General features: G+C 48.8%; 7 protein-coding genes; 4 read left to right on the forward strand and 3 right to left on the reverse strand.

The window, feature by feature from the left end:
* Nucleotides 1-660: 660 nt before the first annotated feature.
* Nucleotides 661-1,249, reverse strand: FFUJ_04561 (related to U6 snRNA-associated Sm-like protein LSm4; the record flags this gene model as incomplete). XM_023572138.1 has 4 exons in its annotated part: nt 661-837; nt 896-946; nt 1,010-1,150; nt 1,247-1,249. The coding sequence occupies 4 exons, from the start codon at nt 1,247-1,249 to the stop codon at nt 661-663; spliced, it is 372 nt and encodes a 123-aa protein (XP_023427213.1).
* A 536-nt stretch (nt 1,250-1,785) lies between these two features.
* Nucleotides 1,786-3,525, forward strand: FFUJ_04560 (uncharacterized protein; the record flags this gene model as incomplete). Its single annotated transcript, XM_023572139.1, has 1 exon — nt 1,786-3,525. One exon carries the CDS (start codon nt 1,786-1,788, stop codon nt 3,523-3,525), a length of 1,740 nt encoding a protein of 579 aa, XP_023426321.1.
* A 1,704-nt stretch (nt 3,526-5,229) lies between these two features.
* Nucleotides 5,230-7,199, forward strand: FFUJ_04559 (related to FLR1-Putative H+ antiporter regulated by yAP-1 and involved in multidrug resistance; the record flags this gene model as incomplete). XM_023572141.1 has 3 exons in its annotated part: nt 5,230-6,172; nt 6,223-6,549; nt 6,616-7,199. 3 exons carry the CDS (start codon nt 5,230-5,232, stop codon nt 7,197-7,199), a joined length of 1,854 nt encoding a protein of 617 aa, XP_023426322.1.
* A 420-nt stretch (nt 7,200-7,619) lies between these two features.
* Nucleotides 7,620-11,142, reverse strand: FFUJ_04558 (uncharacterized protein; the record flags this gene model as incomplete). XM_023572142.1 has 3 exons in its annotated part: nt 7,620-9,143; nt 9,192-10,180; nt 10,233-11,142. 3 exons carry the CDS (start codon nt 11,140-11,142, stop codon nt 7,620-7,622), a joined length of 3,423 nt encoding a protein of 1,140 aa, XP_023426323.1.
* Nucleotides 11,143-11,538: 396 nt separating this feature from the next.
* On the reverse strand, nt 11,539-13,573 carry FFUJ_04557 (related to ATP-dependent DNA helicase II, 70 kDa subunit; the record flags this gene model as incomplete). XM_023572143.1 has 3 exons in its annotated part: nt 11,539-12,798; nt 12,845-13,453; nt 13,508-13,573. 3 exons carry the CDS (start codon nt 13,571-13,573, stop codon nt 11,539-11,541), a joined length of 1,935 nt encoding a protein of 644 aa, XP_023426324.1.
* Nucleotides 13,574-14,067: 494 nt separating this feature from the next.
* Nucleotides 14,068-15,435, forward strand: FFUJ_04556 (probable ferrochelatase; the record flags this gene model as incomplete). XM_023572144.1 has 3 exons in its annotated part: nt 14,068-14,295; nt 14,355-14,931; nt 14,981-15,435. The coding sequence occupies 3 exons, from the start codon at nt 14,068-14,070 to the stop codon at nt 15,433-15,435; spliced, it is 1,260 nt and encodes a 419-aa protein (XP_023426325.1).
* Nucleotides 15,436-18,732: 3,297 nt separating this feature from the next.
* FFUJ_04555 (probable cell division control protein CDC3) lies at nt 18,733-20,686 on the forward strand (the record flags this gene model as incomplete). XM_023572145.1 has 5 exons in its annotated part: nt 18,733-19,150; nt 19,237-19,290; nt 19,342-19,485; nt 19,537-20,003; nt 20,051-20,686. The coding sequence occupies 5 exons, from the start codon at nt 18,733-18,735 to the stop codon at nt 20,684-20,686; spliced, it is 1,719 nt and encodes a 572-aa protein (XP_023426326.1).
* Between the last annotated feature and the right edge of the window lie 298 nt (nt 20,687-20,984).

The following is a 20,984-nucleotide window of genomic DNA, read 5'->3' on the forward strand; positions in this document are numbered from 1 at the left end:
TTTGGACTTTGTAATGGGCGTTTGATGAACGATGTTTCGATATAATGCCTGACTCTTTTGATGATATATGTTGCCGGCTACAGTTCATACTGGGCCTATGGTGTTGATAGAACTTGGCGCAGACTGCGCTGGGTAAAACAATTTTACACATGAAATAGACAATTTTACAGTTACCCACAATCCCCTGTTGTGATAGCCATGACCAGTTTTTGTAACCATGAACTGAGGCCATGGACTTGAGTGGTCAGTTGATACTCAATCCATGGGAGTGGACGCGAATTTTTAGGCTTTGAATTTGTGATGGATCATTTGCAATAGTACTTGCTTAGCCAACGTTCTGCACTTAAACGCGCGCGCGCAAAACACTAAAATTAGGAACCTGTCTCATGCTGGCTTGAAGACATATGTCATTAATTGTTGGCACATGGACTGGGTTATTCTTCCCAGCTTGTTTAGAGCTCATCCCGAGCTTCTACAGCCCACCAACAGGGCCGCGACCAAGCTGGTAGTTGAGATGTCCATGCGGTGGTACCAGAGAACCTTCGTAGTCCTCCTCTTCTCTTTGGTATCGAAGACTCCACTATGCCTTGTTGTGAGGTGTTGTGAAATCTAGGACCGTTGGTTCAAGGTGTAGGTATCATCGTTAACCATGTAATTATCTCATTGACCTCGACCTCGGCCTCGGCCTCTTCCACCACGACCGCGTCCACGATCACCACGACCGCTGTGATCTCCCCTTGACTGTCCCCCTCTTCCGCCTCGGAAGCCGCCCTGCTGGCCCTTCTGTGATTCGCTGACCTGGTCGATGATCTCGTCGGGTACTCTCAGGTATTTGATCTGCTGCACATTAGTATCTTTTTCTAGGTAAACACTCCATAGCACAGTTGAAACGTACATTGTTTCCCTTGACATAGACCTCTGGTAACCTGACAAATTGATCGCCCTCCTGTACTCAGCCCGTCAGTATATCCTGTTCGAAGGTATCGCGTTCGTGACTGCGGGCGCATACCGGACTTGTCTGCACCACCTCCTTGAGTGTAAGGTTCATCCATGTATCGCACGAAACCAGATGTCCGTTGAGTGTCTCGCCGTTCTTCAGCTCAACGAGCATGGGGTGGCCCTGGGCCGCATTGAGTAGTCCGAGGGGTAGCTATTCGCTGTCAGCTGTTGCTATGCGAGCATTGTGCGCTGAGGTGATCAGGGTTTTAAATGGTGACCATCGGGGGTCAAGGGTATTAGAACGTACCATGGTCTAATTTGTTGCGTCGTAACTATGTGGTTTATGATGCGGTGCTGGAAACGCAACGTTGAGAATGGGACAAGCTCAGTGGAGCGCGCCTGTTCGGTGAGACCCAAGGTGAGAGCGGCTGTGAGCGGCTAACGCCTCGTAGAATGCATAGCCCCGTTAGCGATAGTGGTCGTTGCACAAATGCCTTACTGAACCCACCGCTGCCGCCTTTAGTTGTAGGTATGCAAGGTACAGAATTCATTCGATAACCGGCAGAATCCATTTCTCAGCATCGACATTGGCAACATAATCGTACGGCGAGAATGCCTTGTCCACGATTGGTGTATAATGGTCTACGGCGCTGTCTTTGCCAAGCAACTTATAGGCCTCATTCACCAAGACTCCTGAGATCAGCAGGGCCAGGACGCCGGCCTCTATATCTAATAACAGTTCAAAATCGCCAATATGGGACCGACATAGCCAAGGACCAAAAAATCACAGGTTTTCTTGACAATGATCACTTATTGAATTCATTTCATGATGAACTTGACCAGGCCATGTCTTCGGACTCTGGAGAGAAGAAGGGATCATTGAATACATTTTTCCGCGAATGTGAGCCCGGGCAAGCTCAGCAAAAGAGTATAGAGACGGGGCAACATGTTGATCAACAAGCCAAGCCAGAAGGTCCAAACCCAGCCCTGGCTAAGGTGTTGCCAGACTTGAATACCGTATCAATTCCAGTGATGGTTGACGCCCTCAGGCGGTTACGGATGCCACAACAAAAAGGCAATTCTAGTTTCCCTACCAACAGATATTTAAGAATCCTGAATATCGTTAGATTTCTTCTCAGACACCGCAACTATCCCCCCGATGCTTTGATCTATGAGAGCCTGATGACTGCTATGGCCGACCCACAGGGGTCTAGCAAAGGAGTTCGCAAATTATTGGACGATATGACTTTTCAAAATGTCCCGCTTACTGCGGATATTTGCTACCTTGCTCTCGAAGCTCTTAGTGTACACCCAGACTATATCCTGCGGCAAGAAGTTGTGCAGATAATGGAGCAGCACTGGTTCGAATTCACGATGCCAGCCAAGCAAAGTATTGCCGTGGCGATGTTACGAGAAGGCCAGTTTGAATTGGCTTTGAGTAAGTTCGACCAGCTTTTAGAAGAGCCAGGGCATGTGGATCTTTGGGTTTATGATATCTTTATTCTGGAGTTTGGCAGAGAAGGGTTTTTCGACGAAATGCTTCACATACTCAAGAAGCGAAAGTTTGCCCGTGGTTCCGACATTGCTTTCAGAAGTATCCAGCTGATGGCCTTGGACATGTTCAGCCAGGGCTTCCACCACGAAGGAACAACTTTCGTATGGCGAGATGTTGTCAATATCCCAGTTCACAGCCCTTCCGGTGGTATTATTGAGAACGTTCTGGCCACTGGGGCCAGGCACGGTGACATTGAACTCGCGCGTCAAGCTCTCCAGAAGCTGGCGGTTCGTGGCAAGCCTCGCCAGCAGCATAATGATGCTATGGTGGAAGCGTTCGCTAATTCGGGGGATGTGGCGGGTGCGCTTACACTTTTGAATATGCAACAGGACAAAGGGCGCATCCTTCTTCGAGAAAACACAATGCCCGTTCTACGGGCTTTACTCAAGAACCGCAATCTTATTAGCGAAGCTGAGGCTGCTATTCAAAGCATGCGCAAAGAGGGGCCTGTTCCCCAGGAGGTCCTTATGGTTACGATCGAGGCTCTGGCTCGAACCCGAGCTTCAGAAGCTGCTATGCACCTTTTCAATGACATGCACCTCCTCACCGGGAAAAGTCCCCGACTGTCAGACATTGGGCTTCTTCTTCGTCATGCCAGCCAAACAACGACGCAGTATGACCTTGCAGTGGCTTACAATTCCGAACTTGCCAAGATTGACACCACCTCGATGTCAATAGGGAATGAGAAGACTAAGAACGATCAAGGCAATGACGATGCCACAGTCCCCGAGACTTGGATGGACCAAGTCGAAGCGGGCCCTGCTTTTGACGTGATAATCCCAGCCTGCGCACAGATGGGCGATTTTGACCTGGCGTTCAAGTTCATTGACTATGCCAAGAATGCAGCGCCTGATTACCCTGCCTGGAGGTCTGCAAGTTGGGTCGAGCCATTCATCAAGCTGGCCCTCGATGCAGAGCACCCTGGAGTGTGGAAGATTGTCGACCTATTAGACCAAGGCCAAGACGCACCAGCTATGATGGTACGAAAGGAGCTTCAACGACGGCGCATTCAGAAGAGAGCAAGCAGTTGATAAGATGCTATGCTGCATAAGTCAATAGACATCAGCTCAAGAGTGAGACTCTACGGCCAAGAATGCACAGGAAAGAGACTATTACGTTACATTATCGTATCCGGTCTCTGGTTGCACTTCAGGGTCAGCTTTGGGCGACGTTGAGCCTATCAACTAGCTACTGTGTGTATTTGAGCTTATCGTCAAGCAGGCCAGCTGTTGTGCATGAGCGTCAATGACGTGACGAACATAATAATGCGACCTCTGAGCTTTCATGTCTGGCCTTGAAGTGTCATTACAGTAAGCAGGGTCCCGGGCTATCCGATGTATTTGTATTTGTATTTTAGCTTGAGCATGATTCTTATCAGGCTGGGGAGCGGGCGCCGATCGTTGAGTAGCTGGGGCGTTTGGGTCTCAGTCAGTGAGATATAAGGCCCTACCAACCCGGGGAAGGTGTTGGCTGTCATGGTGTGGAGGACTCAAGATATTGTTGGGGTATATAAGAAGAGATTTCACGGTTCGGCCGAAAAAAGGACGAGTTCAATGAGTCACATGGTATGGTACACACATATTCAACCTCCGGTTTGAAAGCAACGATATTTAATTCAGAGTTGGTCCGTCGTGATTAATATTCCGCAGAGTCTCGGCATGCAAGGAAAATTGAGGCTCCTCGACCGGGGAGACGTCACACCGAGGGTGATTAATCCAGGGGCCTTGAAGCTTCTGATTGGGTGATCTTGGCACCACGTCCCCGGGACGATTGCTAAGCTTTTGACGGCAGATGGCGGAGGGTCTCACCCATTTAGGTCATTAGTGCTGATCTTTGGGGTTCAAGATATGTTTTGGTTTTTTTATTTGCTGAGCATGCATGTTATGAGCTGGCGGGCTCTTGGAGCTTACCGCTGAGGTGAGAGACATGTGTAAGGGGAAGAGCCAAAGAGATAGATATAGGCTGAGATCCAGAGATGAAAGACAAAGTAAGCAGCCAAGATGTACATATCGTCGTGTTAGTGCTCACAGATCAACAATAGTCTAAGAGAAAGGCAGCCGAGCATCCGGATCTCAATGACGACATATGAATTCAGTTTCCAGATGGCTATCGATCTTACTGTAGACAAATTCAACTACCGTGTAGATTCGCCCGACTAGTTAAAAACGTAAGATGCCCGACTCAATTCGCAATAGATCCACAGGCTAAAGTGAAAATTCATACAGTATTACAGTGTAAGTGCTCACGCAGATAAGCAAAACCTCACCCCCGGTGATAAACACTAATCGCCCTCCAATCCTAAATGTCAGCCCTAAACTCCGCTTAGGTCCAGACTATTCCAAAACCTGCAGCTTGTTGATCACCTCTAGGATAATAAAGTAGGCCGAGCACCGAGCAGGGATTGGTAATAACGTCAGGCATGTTAGTCCGAAAGTGGCTTACAGAGTTATGCTTGCTCGTATGGACCATATCAAAGACATGTGGAAGGGCTAAGATTGCATTACAGCATGATGGGTGACTAACTCCGGATTGCTAAGCTCCGTGGTGTAAGAGCTTGCAGAGGGAGGAGCAGGCGAGTGGGAGAGAATATGAGTATAAGACGAGTGCATGCCTCATGAGATTTGAACTCCAGATCTCAGTTAGCATAATAAGCTTAAAGAGAACCCTTCCCACCTAATAACCTCTTCTTATCCCCGTTTGAAACAGTTATCTCGATAAGAAGATAATACATCAATATGTCAGACCTTATCAGAGATGCTCCCTTGGGGCAACTCATCCGCTTCGTCACTCGCAACAAATATCTCCAGTACCCAGAAGAAAAGCCCGACTTCAAGCTCCCAGAGTCTTGGGTTGCAGTGATCAACAACCCCGACGCTATCATCGAAGAGTCTTCTCCCAACGACAACACAGTCCTCACTGGTACAGCTCTCGCATCCTCAGCCTCATCCACTGTTGCAGCAGAGGAAGATCCCAAGCTCAAGGGTGACAATGAGAAGAACGACAAGAGCGAGAAGAACGATGAGAACGACGACATCGAGCGTGCTGATCCTCAGCCCATGAGACTCCATCGCTCACGATCTCCCCAAGAAACACAAGCCTACACTGTCGACAGACTCGAGGCCGACGAAGAGCACGATGTCGAGAAGGTCAAGTCTATCCCTGTTGTTCCCAAGCGGACAAAGGATGGTTCTATCCTCGTCGATTGGTACTTCAGCGACGACAACGAGAATCCTCATAACTGGACCAACAACCGTCGCCTAGGTGTCTCCCTCATCATCTGTCTATACACCTTCGTCGTCTATACATCCTCTGCGATCTACACTTCCTCAACTGAAGGTGTGATGCGCGCTTTTGGAGTCAGTCAACTCAAAGCTTCGCTTGGTCTTGCACTATATGTCCTGGGCTATGGTATTGGCCCTCTGATTTTCTCACCCCTGAGCGAGATTCCTCGCATTGGACGAAACCCCGTTTACATTGTCACGATGTTTCTCTTTGTTATCATCTCTATCCCAACAGCACTAGTAGATAACTATCCCGGTCTCATGGTTCTTCGATTCCTTCAAGGCTTCTTCGGCTCGCCTTGTTTGGCTTCTGGTGGTGCTTCACTGGGAGATATTTACAGTCTCATGGCTCTCCCCTATGCCATGATGGCCTGGGTCTCGGCTGCTTACTGTGGTCGTAAGTCTCCTTTGCTCTCATCGTCTTTTGCTTTCAACTAACATATACAGCTGCTCTTGGTCCTCTGATCAGCGGTTTCGCCGTCCCCGCCAAGAACTGGCGATGGTCTCTCTATGAGAGTATCTGGGCCTCGGCCCCTATCTTCATCCTCATGTTCCTTCTACTCCCTGAGACCAGCGGTGCCAACATTCTCCTCCGTCGAGCAGAGCGTCTTCGAAAGCTCACTGGCAACCAACGTTTCATGTCACAGAGTGAGATTGACCAGCGCCATATGAAGGTCTCTGCCATTGCTGTCGATGCACTCATCAAGCCTATGGAGATCACCATCAAGGATCCTGCCGTGCTGTTCGTGCAGGTCTACACTGCCATTATCTATGGTATCTACTATTCATGCAAGTTCGCTCCACCACATCATTCGCATCTCAATAACTAACTCTTCTTAGTCTTCGAGGTTTTCCCTCGTGTCTACCCAGTCTACTACAACATGAACCTTGGTCAAATCGGTCTCGTCTTCCTCTGCGTTCTCGTCTCTTGTATGATTGGCGTAGGCCTCTACCTCTCCTACCTCTACTTTTACATGGACCCTCGCATCGCTAAGCGTGGCTGGCCCATTCAAGAAAGTCGTCTTGTTCCGGCTCTACCAGCCGCCCTTGGTCCTACCATTGGCTTGTTCCTCTTTGCCTGGACAGCTCGATCCTCTATTCACTGGATCGTGCCCACCATTGGCATCACCATCTACGGAGCTACAGTCTTTATTGTCATGCAGTGTATCTTTGTGTACATTCCTCTCAGCTACCCAATGTATGCTGCCAGTCTCTTCGCAGCGAATGACTTCTTCCGAAGTGCTCTAGCTTGTGGCAGTGTTCTCTTTGCCCAGCCTTTGTTTGACAATCTCGGTGTTGCTAAGGGTACCAGTCTTCTCGGTGGTCTAAGTGTTATCGGTATCATTGGTATTTGGCTGCTATACTTTTACGGTGGCAAGCTACGATCCCTCAGCAAGTTTGCTATTTCGGACCATGTTGAGTAGACAAACAACATATATCCAAAGACCGATAACCTGTCTGAATACCTTACGGGAATACTTTGTATGACTGGGCGAATGACTGGAAAATAATGTGATGGAAATACCATGGAATTTGGCGGGACTTAAGAGGAATACATGAGTCAAGGTTAATGATCAGCTGAGTAGCACCTAATAATGATTTAAGCTATGTGATGTTTCAAGGACACTATCACATCCATCAGGTGAAAAGAAGAAGTGTGACAACCTACGATTCTCGATTGTCTGACATTGCCGGGTATCTCCAGAGATGAGGGTCCTAACCCAATTCCTGTGTATGCCATCATTGCGCTAAATAAACCGATTCGCCAAACCCATTAGCAATTTCTTCACCGCTCATAAGCCATAGATGAATAGTGAGCTGTGTAGAATTGAGCACCCTGGCTCCTAAACGCCTGACCATGGCTCATAGTTATAGCCAGATGACTGGTCCCCAGAATGAACAGAAGGGTTGTGCGAGTTTTGGAAGTACCAGCTAGGCGGCTGTTGCTGGTTTGATGTTTGAGCCTGTTGGCTTTGATGTGTAGATCCAGAGTATGATGTGTAACCCTGCTGCTGCTGCTGCTGTTGTGGTTGCTGCTGGTTATATGAACCACTGCTAGCACGAGTATGCTGTTGTGTGTTTGAACGCATGTTCAAGTTCTGGCGGGATGCCGCCGTTGGCTTAGACGCTGTTGTCTGAGCGTAAATATTAGGTGTTTGATATGATGGGTTTGTGCCATATGGGCGATCGTGTCGACTCGAAGAATTAGACCACTGGTTTGCAGTAGAAGGAGTACTCTGGTAGGATGTGCTCATGGTGGTCGATGGTTGATGGCTTCCGCTGGTGCTAGTACTGTTGTAACGCCCATAGTCATTATAGCCAGAACCACTGGACATATGCGATGTATCGTAATGAGCACTCCCTCGTGGGTTCTGCTGCTGAGCCATGTCGGAAGGAGGCTGGTAGCCTCGTGCCTGTTCAGTTACAGGTGTGCGAGACTGGTTTCGCTGGCTTGTTCTAGAAGTCGTGCGAGGAACCGCAGCTTGTTGAAAAGGGGATTTACGGGTCTGTGCCATCATGGCTGCGGTAGTGACGGGCAATTGACGTGCCTGGGCCTGTTGCATGACCGTGTTGGGCAGTGCAGCTTGTTGGGGAGTATCATTTGGTAGACTCTGGTTCTTCTGTCGAGTCCTCCCACTTGAGCGTGTTTCGTATGCCATCTGCGGAGAGACGGATGCCATTGTGGTTGCAGGCATAGTCGTGTTAGAAGTTTGAGCCCAGTCCGATGGCTGTGGGTTTGCAGGCATGTTTTGCACATTGGCTTGGCTGGGCTCAGACGGAAGACTTCTTCGTGTCTTGCTGGTGGTGCTACTTCCACCAACGCTACCGCTACCAAAGGCGGTCCATCGCCTTGTTTCAGAGGGAGCGATCGTACCGGCAGGGGCTGGGATAGGGGAGGCCGGGTGGACCATGGGCTGTGTCACTTCTGGCAGGTTATGAGAGTAGTTACCTCTCTGCGGTACCGATGTGCTCATTGCTTGAGAGCTGGTCGAGTAAGGGTCTGGCTGAGGAAGAACAAGCCCGGAAGCAGGCTGGTAGTAGTTGCTCTGTGTGGACTGGGTATCTTGAGTTGTTGCATCAGTATTGGTGACCATGTTTCCAATATTCATCTGAGGGTATGAGTAGTCCTGTGAAGTGTCTTGTTGTTCGTCATCTTCCTGCTCAGAACCTTCTCCCTCGGCATCTTCCTGCTGCTCTACCTCTTCATCCTCCTCATCGCCATCTTCTTCTTCTTCTTCATCGTCATCAACAACGATTGTCTCAGACTTCTTGGGTTTTGTTGTCCTGTTTCTTGGTTTCTGTGGTGCATATTCACATGCAGTCCCATGATCCGCACATTCGGTGCAGGTTGGTCTCTCCCTCGGGCACTAATTTTATTAGTTCAGTAGCGTCTAATTAGTTTGAGTGGCATTTACCTTTGTTTTCCGTGCCTTGCATGGGGAACATGCTGTTCTCGACTTGCCCATCTTCTTCCTCTTACGCTTAGGAGTGGAAGTGTCGTCAGCAGCCTGAGCTACTGCTGTCTCAGTATCTGTGTTCGCGTTGCTCTGAGCACTTGACTGTGGCACTAGCTCTTTGGTAGTTCTAGGTCCGGTTGAAGTTGTCTGACTGCTCTGTGTTGAAGAGCCTGCCTGTGTTGAGCCTTCCTTGTTGCCGGGATGGACAATGCGTAGGCGTTCTGCACCATATTTGACAAGCATGTTCAGTGACTCGCGTTGCAACTCTGGTGCTTGGTTGGCGAAGATACCAAACTGCTCAGGAGACAATGTGGTGGGATCGACACCAGCGTTGCTGAGCATTGTCGTGGCTGCCTCTTTTCGACGTGCTGCTTCAGCTGCTGAGACATTAACTGGAAAAGCAACTGAAGCCATTTGGCCGTTTGCCTGCTGAGACGAAGTTCCATTCGTCGTTGCGTCCCCCATCAACCCTTGAGGATAATCGTTGAATCCTTGCTGCCCAATATTGCCGGGCGCTTCTCCGCCATTCATATACGATGGGGCCCCTTGATTTTGTCCATCGATTGCTGGTGCCCCAGGATAATCTGGGGGGATCATCGGCCCGTCTACTGAGTCCGCTGGTTGAGATGCTCCATTGCTTTTCTTCTTTCGTTTCCGGGGATTACCATTCTCATCTTGCGCCTTCACAGTAGAATCCCGCTTCTTTCGCTCCTTCTTGTCTTTTTTCTCACCTCTAGGTTTCCTCGGCGTCTTCTCCTTTGCCTTCTGCTGCTGTTCTAGGAGTCTCTGCGCGCCTGGTCCCAGTTGACGAGGAGCAGACTTGAAGTGGGCTGCCAGCTCTGCAACTGTTTTGTGTAAGGGAGTATGGTCGTATTTTACGGTGATGGAGCGACTGCCGCGGTTAAAGGCAATCGTGATAGATCCTCGACAGTCAAAAGCAGGCCGAGCTATCTTGCATTGTCAGCCAGTCAAGAATTTCGTATGGCGCTCTGAACTTACCATGCAGAACTGGGTCAGGCTCTCTCTGACTGAACTCTCCTACTATTGTTTTCGTTTGGTTCTTTGCATTCTGTCGAGTCCATTGCTGATACGAGTCCTTGCACAAATACGTAAAAGTCCAACCCTGTGTACCGCGTGACACCTCTCGAACGGTCCATGTACTCCCATCGGTTGAGCTGATTATTGAAATGATATGTTTTGCGACAGATCGTTGCAGGGTCGGATTGTCCTGCGGCTGGTTCATGAGCGTATCATTGGCAAATACCACGCGCGATAGCTGTCCTTCATCCCGATTGCCATTCATTCCTACAGATTGCGCTCCTCCCAGTGATGGATCGATGTTGTTCAGGCTCTCGAGTGTCCCGTTCTCGGATTCGGACACAGGCAACTGAAATCGTACCGTGGCTCTCAATTCGATTGTCAAAGCCACATGTTCGGCCCGTGTCGGTGTCGCCTTGGCATCTAGAATGCTTCGTAGTTTGAGCTGGAGCTCCTCGACCGAACCGCATTGCGAGCTACCTGACGCGGCGGATGTCTGCGCGCCGCCAAGACCAAGGCTTGCGAGGAAATCGGCCATGGTCTTTCGTTGCCCGCAAGTTGGCCGGCGTCGCGCCAAACGCAACAGCCTTGAGTTATACTCGTCAGCGCCCGGCTCCTTCTGAGGTGATGAGGTGACAAGTGTTGCCGAAGCGATGCTCGGACGAAGCTGTCCTGGCGTTTGCGGGCTCACGAACGCGCAGGTGGGTGATGGTGGAGCTACGGATTTGATAGATGGGGTTAGGGGCCGGGGAGTGTTTAGCTGACGTTTAGTGGGCGTGACTTGAGCGCTTCGCCACTGAGAGCCACTAACGGGTGCTGAAGGGGGTGTGAGTATAGAGGATGAATCTATCCTCCCGCCTGCAGTCGCCATATTTCATATTGGAATATTTCAAAGAGATACTCAGATCAAAGTGAATAGAAATAAACTCTGGCAGTTTTTATGATTCGTTTGTTAGGATGTTCAACTGATGGTGTTGCTACCGAGTAAATGAAACTTTGGTGGATGTGATGAAAAGGAAGTGATTGCGAAAGGATCGAAGGCTTCAAAAGCTTCCGTGTAGAAAGAAAAGGCTTACAATCACAGTCACAATAAGAAACAGATGAGCGGGGTCATTCTCCTTAGTGTTTTGATTCAATATGATCAAGGGCTCGCAGGTTGATAAACAATGCCCCTACAAAGTAGCATAATAAACGCCCATTCCGCCGGCCACACATTCTTCATATAAAGCACCAATAATGCACACTATTGTGCCCTTCGACCTCAGTCTCATGAACTTTCCTCTATCCATTCCTCGATTCTCTCGATCAATTCTACCTTTCGTCCAGCAGTACTCATACCCTTAGTAGCTAGTATATCTTTGAGCTGAGCGACAGTCATTTTTTGAATTGTCCCGCCTTCGATTGCGGCCTTCAATTGAGCCATACTGAAGGAAGAACCAGTTGCCTTCTCTGACGAACCTCTGGATTTCTTTACCGGTCTTTCCATGTCTTCATCGTCCGTTTCACGTTTTGTTGATTTCTTGTTCGCAACTTTACCAGACTCTTCTTCAAGAGACTCAGACCATTCTTCCAAGTAGCCACCTGCTCGTTTGCTGATCGCTTTGTATTTTGGCTCCGTTGCATCGTCTGCCTTCTCAGGTACCTCTTCCTCCAAAGCAAGGGCCTGAAGGATTCTGTAGTGCCACTGCAACGCGGGGTTGGGGTATTTCAATGGATCGTACATAGCCTTTGGCAGCTGGAGTTGCTGGATGATAGTCCGCATCTGTGTCGTAAGTTCTCCGGAACTTCGCAGCACTTCACTTGGTGGGTTGATATTTCGCAGGTCATCCTGGAATGGTAGAGGATAGATCCAAAGTCCAGCAGGTAGATATGGTGTTCCCGAGCCATGGTCAGACCGCTCTCTAGACGGTATGATAGCGGCCAACATTGGCTGCGCATTAGCTCGAGTGATACACCAAGCGACACCCATTTTGTCATCCTTGAGAAGTTTCTGCCAGAGTGCTGTGAAAACTCTGGTCGAACCAACATAATCTTCTTCGCTGGGGAAGATGAACGTAGACTTCTTAGTGCTTGCCCATATGGGGAGCAAACTGCGCGGTTTGAAGCCGATGATACGAATGATGGGTGACCCGAAATCCTTCAATGACTTCTGTTCGTCTGGGGAGAAGTAGACATATTCGCCGCCAAACTTGTACGCCTTCTTTATCTCTGCTTTTTCAACGGTCCTGGCGCTATCCTCCGCAATTCGCGTAGTTTCACTTGTAGCAATTTGCGGCTTTTCACCGTCCAGCCAAACATAGCAAGTGCGTGCTGGTGTTTGACGATGAACAATGTTATACCCCTTCACTGAGATGCGCAGCCCAGGAGCAATCTCGAATGGCAAATTTGAGAACAGGGCTCTCTTTGCAGTTTGTTTGGAGTTGACATTTGAGATGAGTGAGTTGAGTAATGTCAATCCGTTTCCAGATTTCGAGGTTCGGACTTCTGTCATGTTCGCCTCTCCAACAGGGTCACGATAGATAATATCCTTTGCGTGTTAGCTGGTTCCCTGGTATCTTCATAACAATTCTTACATCATAAAACTTGTGGAGGTCGAATTTCCCATCTCCACGGGTGATAGGGAATAGATCTATCAGGATCCCAAGGTCGTACAGATCCTTGGCTCGTACCGCTGCAGCGGACTTTGCCTGTTTGTCAGATGCGTGGGGATTGTCGTTGTCAGTTACTATAAACAAACGACGACTGCCGAAGTTCGCAGCTTTTGTTGTGAAGATCTGGTTCGCGCAGAATAGCACATTCGACATGCTAACAGGCTCATCCGAAGGTGTCAGTACCTCATCTTCATCCTCGCCGTCTTCGACAAGGGTTTTGAGGGCCTGGATATCCTCCGCCGCAGGCACGTCGAGATCAGTGAATAGATAACAATGAGGGTAACCTAGGCCACTTGGACCTTCTACAGAGTCCTGGAATTTTGATTTCTTCGTTCCAAAGAGAAGTATGCCCATCATGTCCTTGGGGTTAGAAATGATGCGTTGCTCCATGAGATGATAGGCGCATTTTAAGGCCGCCTGGACAGGGCTGTCACGATCTGCCTTTTTGGAGTCCGAGGGCGGCGGTGGCTCTAACATAGATTTGCTGACATCGATCGCAAGCAGGATGGCATCTTTCTGTGCCTTATAGTTCTATGGGTGGATCAATATGGAGTTGAGGTGAGTACCAATGTTCGATCAACTCACGTTCTCATCGAGTTCTTGCTCCTCCTCATCTTCGTCTTCTTTTCGCCAAGGCTGTTTATCAGCCATATTGATTCGATTGATGTCTGTTGTTTTCAGTGAAACCCGATCAATCTCATCCCAGGGTCAGCTTGACTTTAAGAGCTGATGAGAGATCCCATGCTAGCGGGTCACAGCTTTAGGCAAACGCGAGCTAATGACAAGCTCCGACGCGCTGCCTGTCGCGAGCTCACGTGCACAGTTCTGAGCGATTACCAATTGCATGATTGGTTGGCGAGGCCCTGTTCGGCAGTACCTGTTGCACCACGGAAGCTCGGGGGGGCAAGCAAGTCACTCCTAGCAGCCAAATCCCGATATGATGCCTTGTAGGCGATCCCGGAGCCCATGGAGATGCGTGCATCATCGCCGTCGGCACTAGTTGCATGTACGTAACATAAGATTTCTTTACACCCCTCAGCTGTTTTATGATTCCAAACCTCGCACCACTTCCAATTGATCAATAAATTGCACTTTCTTGCCCCTTTCACACCTTGTCTCTTGAAGTCAGTGACAGTTCATCGACAATGGCTCTGCGAAGATCTGGAGGCCAGCTCTGCAAGAGCATTTCACAGGCCAGTTCGCATCGACTTGCGCTACCCCAAATCGCTACTCAGAAGCGATTTCTGGCCACTCCCGTCCATCCTGTCACTCAAGATGCTACTGGATCAAAGGGCCCTACGGCCATGGTCTTCCTCAACATGGGAGGGCCTTCGACGACCGATGAGGTTGGCGACTTTTTGAGCCGCCTTTTTGTAAGTCATTTAACAAAACACCGAGACCCCCGGATCATGTGTATTGACAACCACCACAGGCCGACGGCGATCTAATTCCTCTCGGCCCTCTACAAAACTATCTTGGTCCATTGATTTCGAAGCGGCGAACACCCAAAATCATCAAGCAATACTCTGCCATTGGTGGAGGATCACCAATTAGAAAGTGGTCTGAATACCAAAACGCCGAGATGTGTAAGATCCTGGACAAGATCTCTCCCGAGACTGCGCCTCACAAGCCCTATGTCGCTTTCCGATACGCGGACCCGTTAACCGAAGAAATGTACGAGCAGCTGTTGAAGGACGGCTTTGGAAATGGAAAGGGTGGTCGCGCTGTCGCATTCACACAATATCCTCAGTACTCTTGCTCAACAACAGGTAGTAGCTTGAATGAGCTGTGGAAGTGGAGGCATCGGCTTGAAGGCAAGACCAACAAGGAGTCCGGTGACGGTACCATTACCTGGAGTGTAATCGACCGTTGGCCTAACCACAGTGGATTGGTCGAGGCTTTTGCCCAAAACATCGAGGCCAAGCTTGCGGAATACCCTGAGGCGCGAAGAAAGGATGTTGTGCTGCTCTTCTCTGCGCATAGTCTACCCATGTCTGTCGTTAACCGAGGTTTGTTGCTCAGTCATTTATATTCGTAACAGTCACTAACATGGTCAAGGTGATCCTTACCCTGCTGAAGTTGCGGCCACTGTCTACGCCGTCATGCAGCGCCTCGGTTTCTCCAACCCTTACCGACTGTGCTGGCAGTCTCAGGTCGGCCCGTCGGCCTGGTTGGGACCTCAAACCTCGGACAGTGTAGAGCACTACATATCCAAGGGTCAAAAGGATCTGGTGCTCATCCCCATCGCTTTCACGTCCGACCATATTGAAACTCTATATGAGTTGGATCAGGAAGTCATCGGCGACAGTGGTCACCCCGAAACTGTCAAGCGGGTTGAGTCTCTCAACGGTAGTCCTGTCTTTATCCAAGCTCTCGCCGACATTGCCAAGGCGCACCTGGCAGCAGGTCAGGCTTGCTCGAAGCAGATGGGTCTTCGATGCCCTGGATGTAAGAGCGAGAGATGTGCTGAGTCGAAACGCTTCTTTGCGAGCCAGCAGGCTGGCCTCGCTTAAGATGACTGAGACGATTTGATCATGCTATAAATTTGAGCCGTCAAAATCTGGGCAGCTCCTCCACCAGTGTACTATACCTTTACTAGAAGCGAAAATGTGGCGTGTATCTTAATTAAAACAGGCATCGAAGGGTTTCGGTGCTCATTTGGCATTTAGAACGGTGTGGGGCTTATAGATACAATATTCTACTCGTAAAAGTAACAGTCTACATGTCTTGTCTTTTTCTGCCTATCCTTTGTTGTGCTGTGTTATCATATGTGTTAGATCCTCGAATCCTAACATTGGGTGTTACTAACTTTCGTTGGTCAAGTTGAACTGAAGCTAGCTCTTCTACCCTGTACTGATATGTCTGTAAATCACAAGCAAACCTAAAGTCTTATATAAACCTATTGTTGCACCTTGTGTCTTCACGTCTCTACTTCAAGTAGTCTGGGATAATTTCTGACCTTTTATTTGTGGTCAAATGAGATTTACTGATAGTGTCAAAGGAGAAGAAAGATTGAGATATAACTCAAATAAGCATATGCAAAAGGTGCAGAGAACCTTGCCAATGAAGGGCAACATCTCAGCAGATATTTGGCCAGCCTCATTCGGGAATTGCTTCACTCGTAATAATACGAGAAGCTACGGAGAAGATGCCATTTGTATACTCTCAGTGACTATGCCTTTATCCGCAGCAGACATAGTTGCAATACTACAGATATGATAGTTTGAACTATTGAGTGCTTGGAAGTTATGAATGCAATTATCTGAGTTTAGAAACAATTGGAATAGACATAGGAAATTATAAATGTAGTGATGTATTATTAAGTTGAACTGTATTGCCAGAGCTTCCATACACTGCTTTATGGTACTGTATGGAATTTTTGTTTAACACGAAACGTTTCACAGGTCGACCCTACATACTTCACATGACTTCTCGTTTGGACTAGGGACATTTGTCCGGAATGTAATTACACGTCGTATACAAAGTACCTCCTTTCCACATCCCTTTATATAAAACCTGAGCTGTACGGGTATATACGCTCGTGTCATACATGCAGAAGAAGGGCATGGAGGTGGTAGCGTGTAGGATTCTCAAATATTTTCACAAGATACCTATATTAGGCATTACAATTGTTTTACGGGCAGATGCAGTGAACTCTTGCAAAATTATGCAGTCGTACACCTATAGGATTGGCATATCAGCATGCAGAAGCCTGTTGGTTTCACGTATCTGCGCATGGCAGTCCTGTAGAATTTATCGTCACGCCCTTCCGTGAATGACAGAAGTTAGGTTACTGGGGGCAAGCCCAGTATAGTAACTGAAGAGAAGCTAGAACACAGTGAAGGGTAATTGATCCCGGACCCACAGAGGGAACAACTTGAATGGAACGGATGTTTGATGTTTTGACGAGGAAAGGAAACCAATAAACGAGGAACACAGACGTGGGAGCGGTTGAGGCGCAACCGGACTTGACGGTGAGTGGGCAATATCAAAGTGGCCACGGTACGGATAGGACGAGCAAATAAATAGTTCAAAACATGGTATCCCGTGATCCAATCTCAGGCCGGCATTCTGGCCACGAGAGAGAAGGGAGAAGATACCCTGACCTCTTCGGAAACGATTGATCTGCGTATGTCTTGGAATCTGTCTCTGATAAAGTCCAATTGTAAATGTTCTGAGCTATACCGCTAGAAAGCAGCCAATGATAACGAAATGTAAAAATATAATAATACTGTAGATCAAAGACAAATGACACATATGAGAGACTCAAGAAGGAATTGACTCTAACTATCGAACAATTCTTTCGAATAGGAGAGAATAACCCCTATCAATACCCAAGGCAACTTACAGCATGAGAATGATGATCGATACTTGAAGCACAAGCGAGCTAGGAACAGGTACTTAGAGTAGCATTCCCCTTTATAGAAACAACCAGGTACCTCAGGCGAGCTCCAAGCTTGCCTGGGGAATGGACCGATGTAAGGAGGTCCGGTCACATGCATATGTACAAATATTTGTTAGCCCTCACCGGCAATTCAAATGATGTCAAGCTTCAGACAGAAGCTCTAACTTACCTAGTAGAGGCTGTATCGAGAGTCAATTGTATGGCCGCAGGGCCGCTTACAACATGATACAGGTACGTATATGCCGATAGCCAAGATGCAGTAATTTGCTTGAGGTGAAGCTAGAGCTCTCCCTCCCCAATCTCCCATCTTACCATTCAACGACCCCTGTCCCGCGTCGTTAATTGGAGCCGTGCCTTTTGAACCAATCATAAGCGCTGAGGCAGCACCCTTTGAGGTTCGACAGCAGGCTCTCAGCGACCCTATCTGCTAAATCTCCAGAGCCTGCCCCTGGATCATGTAAGTTGGGAGACCCACATGTGCCTCAACTCGGACTAGCTCGTCTAAACCCCTTTTGCTGCAGCACGGCTGTCTGCCCAAAGGCTGCTCTGCTGGGAGAACAGCACAGCACATCAGAATTTCGTCTCCTTGCTTGGTCCGCTTGTCACCTCCAAAATTTCCCATCCTTCTCCTTCACTTTACTTTCTCTCTTTTTTTCCCCTACCCCCCGTTTCTAGCCTCATCATTGCTACTCTTCTCTCGATCGCCTTTTATCGTGCGTGAGAGTAGGTCCCGTGTTGATAAACCCGAGGCCGCCTTCTATTCTTCGTATTCACTCGTTGCGACGCTCATTGACACGCGTCTCCTGGTATTTCCGTGAGTAGCTATCCTCGTCCCACTCCTTACTGCCCGACCACGATTTTGAGAAGGAGCACCCTCGATCGGCTCGATTTCTCTTCGACTGTACACTCATCATCGCATTGCGCTTGTCTCCCGGAGATTGTCAGCTGTCGTTTGGCCCTTCTCGTTGTCTCCCTCGAGACTTCTCCACCAAGCTCGTGCAGCTACCTATCTAGCTGGCCTTTCCCCTGACGTAGCTAACCATCAACTTTCAACTTAGAAACACGCACTTTCCTACGAGCCTTTTCAACTCGACCGTTCTTGATAATTCAATATGGGTAAGATGATTCTTTCTTTTTATGCACGCGTGTGTCAGACCACATGGCACAAGCGACAGGTAGAGACCACGGAAAGAGCCTCCGAACTCAACCACGAGGATGATTTGTTCTCCGGGAGCTCGATAAAATCTTGACCTTCATCCCGTGCAATCCATCGATTTCCGATAAGCTCGACGACATCCGTTTCTGAATCATCTACAATTTCTTGGGTCTATCTTCTTAGCCCCCTTTTTGGTCCTGACAGCATTCCTCGTTGAGAATCAGCACTTCCAACCCCTGAAATTCGATCATGACATTCGACTTGGTACAGCACGTCAAGGCTCGCACCCGCAGCGTGCATTTCGATAGAAATCTCGCGTTCATGGCAACCACACCTCTCGCCGGATCATCGCCAAAGGTATCGCAGGATTCCAAGCGAACTATTAGTTTTCCATTGAGCCAAGACGATGGAAGCCCATCTTCTCCTTCATCCCCTCGACCCTCGACAGTACGCCACTATCGCAGTATGCTTGACGTGGACATCCAGGATCCGCCGACATTAAGCCCCATGAAGCCAGTGTCATTCGACGAACTATATAACTATTCTGCAACAAGTGGGCCAGCTGGAGATGAACAGATAACTAATGTGAAGCCCAACCGCGATCATCTCACAGTCGAGGCTTCTACCAGGGGAAATCCTCGCAACACGAGTTCGGATTATTCACCTAGTCAGGCTCCTCCTTGTGTCTCTACATATGACAGCATAATATTCAGTATCAGTGGTTGCAATGAATGCTAACATGTGTCTTAATAGCTTCTCCCGGCAGCGAATCTCCGGCGTTGGCCCCTTCTGCCTCGCCTGCTAATGGTAGGTTTATCTTTTACGTGAATTTCTGTTCTCGTACTGACTGTCGTGTAGTTCCATCTCAGCCACCTCCCCCGGCTGACAACAGAAACATTGTCCGAAGAAAGCTTACTGGCTATGTTGGTTTTGCCAACCTACCTAACCAATGGCACCGAAAGAGTGTTCGTAAGGGATTCAACTTCAACGTGATGGTTGTTGGTATGTGCAAGATGATTGGAATGTGAACGATCTTGACTAACACCAATCTAGGTGAGTCTGGCTTGGGCAAGTCTACTCTGGTCAACACTCTGTTCAACACCTCCCTGTACCCCCCCAAGGAGCGCAAGGGACCCAGCCTCGACATTATTCCCAAGACTGTTACTATCCAGTCCATTAGTGCCGACATTGAGGAGGCAGGTGTTCGTCTCCGCCTGACCGTTGTCGATACACCAGGTTTCGGCGATTTCGTCAACAACGACGAGTCCTGGCGCCCTATCGTCGACAACATCGAGCAGCGATTCGACTCTTACTTGGATGCTGAGAACAAGGTTAACCGCATGAACATTGTTGACAACCGTATTCACGCATGTGTCTTCTTTATCCAACCCACCGGCCACTCCCTGAAGCCTCTTGACATTGAGGTCATGCGCCGACTTCATACCAAGGTCAATCTGATCCCCGTCATCGCCAAGGCTGATACTCTTACCGACGAAGAGATTGCTGCCTTCAAGTCACGAGTAAGTTGCTCGATTACCTACTTTTATTCAATTACTAACCAACCAAGATTCTCGCCGATATCAAGCACCATGGCATCCAGATCTTCGAGGGGCCTCGATACGAGCTTGATGATGAAGAGACGATCGCCGAGAACAATGAGATCATGTCCAAGGTTCCCTTCGCTGTTGTTGGTGCCAATAACGAGATCACAAGCGCCGATGGTCGCAAGATTCGTGGTCGTGCCTACCCTTGGGGCATCATTGAAGTGGATAACGAGGAGCACTGCGATTTTGTCAAGCTTCGACAAATGCTCATCCGAACACACATGGAGGAGCTCAAGGAGCACACCAACAACCAACTCTACGAGAACTACCGTACCGACAAGCTGCTCGCCATGGGCGTGTCGCAAGACCCCAGCGTTTTCAAGGAGGTCAACCCTGCTGTCAAGCAGGAGGAGGAGCGTGCCCTGCACGAGCAGAAGCTAGCCAAGATGGAGGCCGAGATGAAAATGGTCTTCCAACAGAAGGTAGCAGAGAAGGAGAGCAAGCTCAAGCAATCCGAAGAGGAACTGTACGCCCGCCACAAGGAGATGAAGGAGCAACTCGACCGCCAACGACTGGAGCTCGAGGACAAGAAGCAGCGAGTCGAAAGCGGACGGCCACTAGAGAAGGAAGGCAAGCGAAAGGGATTCTCTCTTCGCTAAACTTTCAGCCTCTTCACGATTTGCGGATTCTTTCACTCCTTCGTTATCCATGTCTGAGTACCCATGATGCCCATACAATACCAGCTCGACGCCCCTCGTTGTATTCGATTCTCGTTTCTTTGTCGCCTCTTTCTCTCACCTTTTTTAATTAAGAAACAAAACATTGTCTCCTAATCACATCACATCACATATGCCACATGGAATGATTGTCGTACGGAGACGGAACAAAAGTCATTTATGAAGATTAGTCATGCAAGACGGGAGATGCAGACTATATGGCTTTGCAGGAGTCTCGGTA

This window comes from Fusarium fujikuroi, chromosome FFUJ_chr02 (assembly GCF_900079805.1).
Source record: "Fusarium fujikuroi IMI 58289 draft genome, chromosome FFUJ_chr02".
Lineage (NCBI taxonomy): Eukaryota > Fungi > Ascomycota > Sordariomycetes > Hypocreales > Nectriaceae > Fusarium > Fusarium fujikuroi.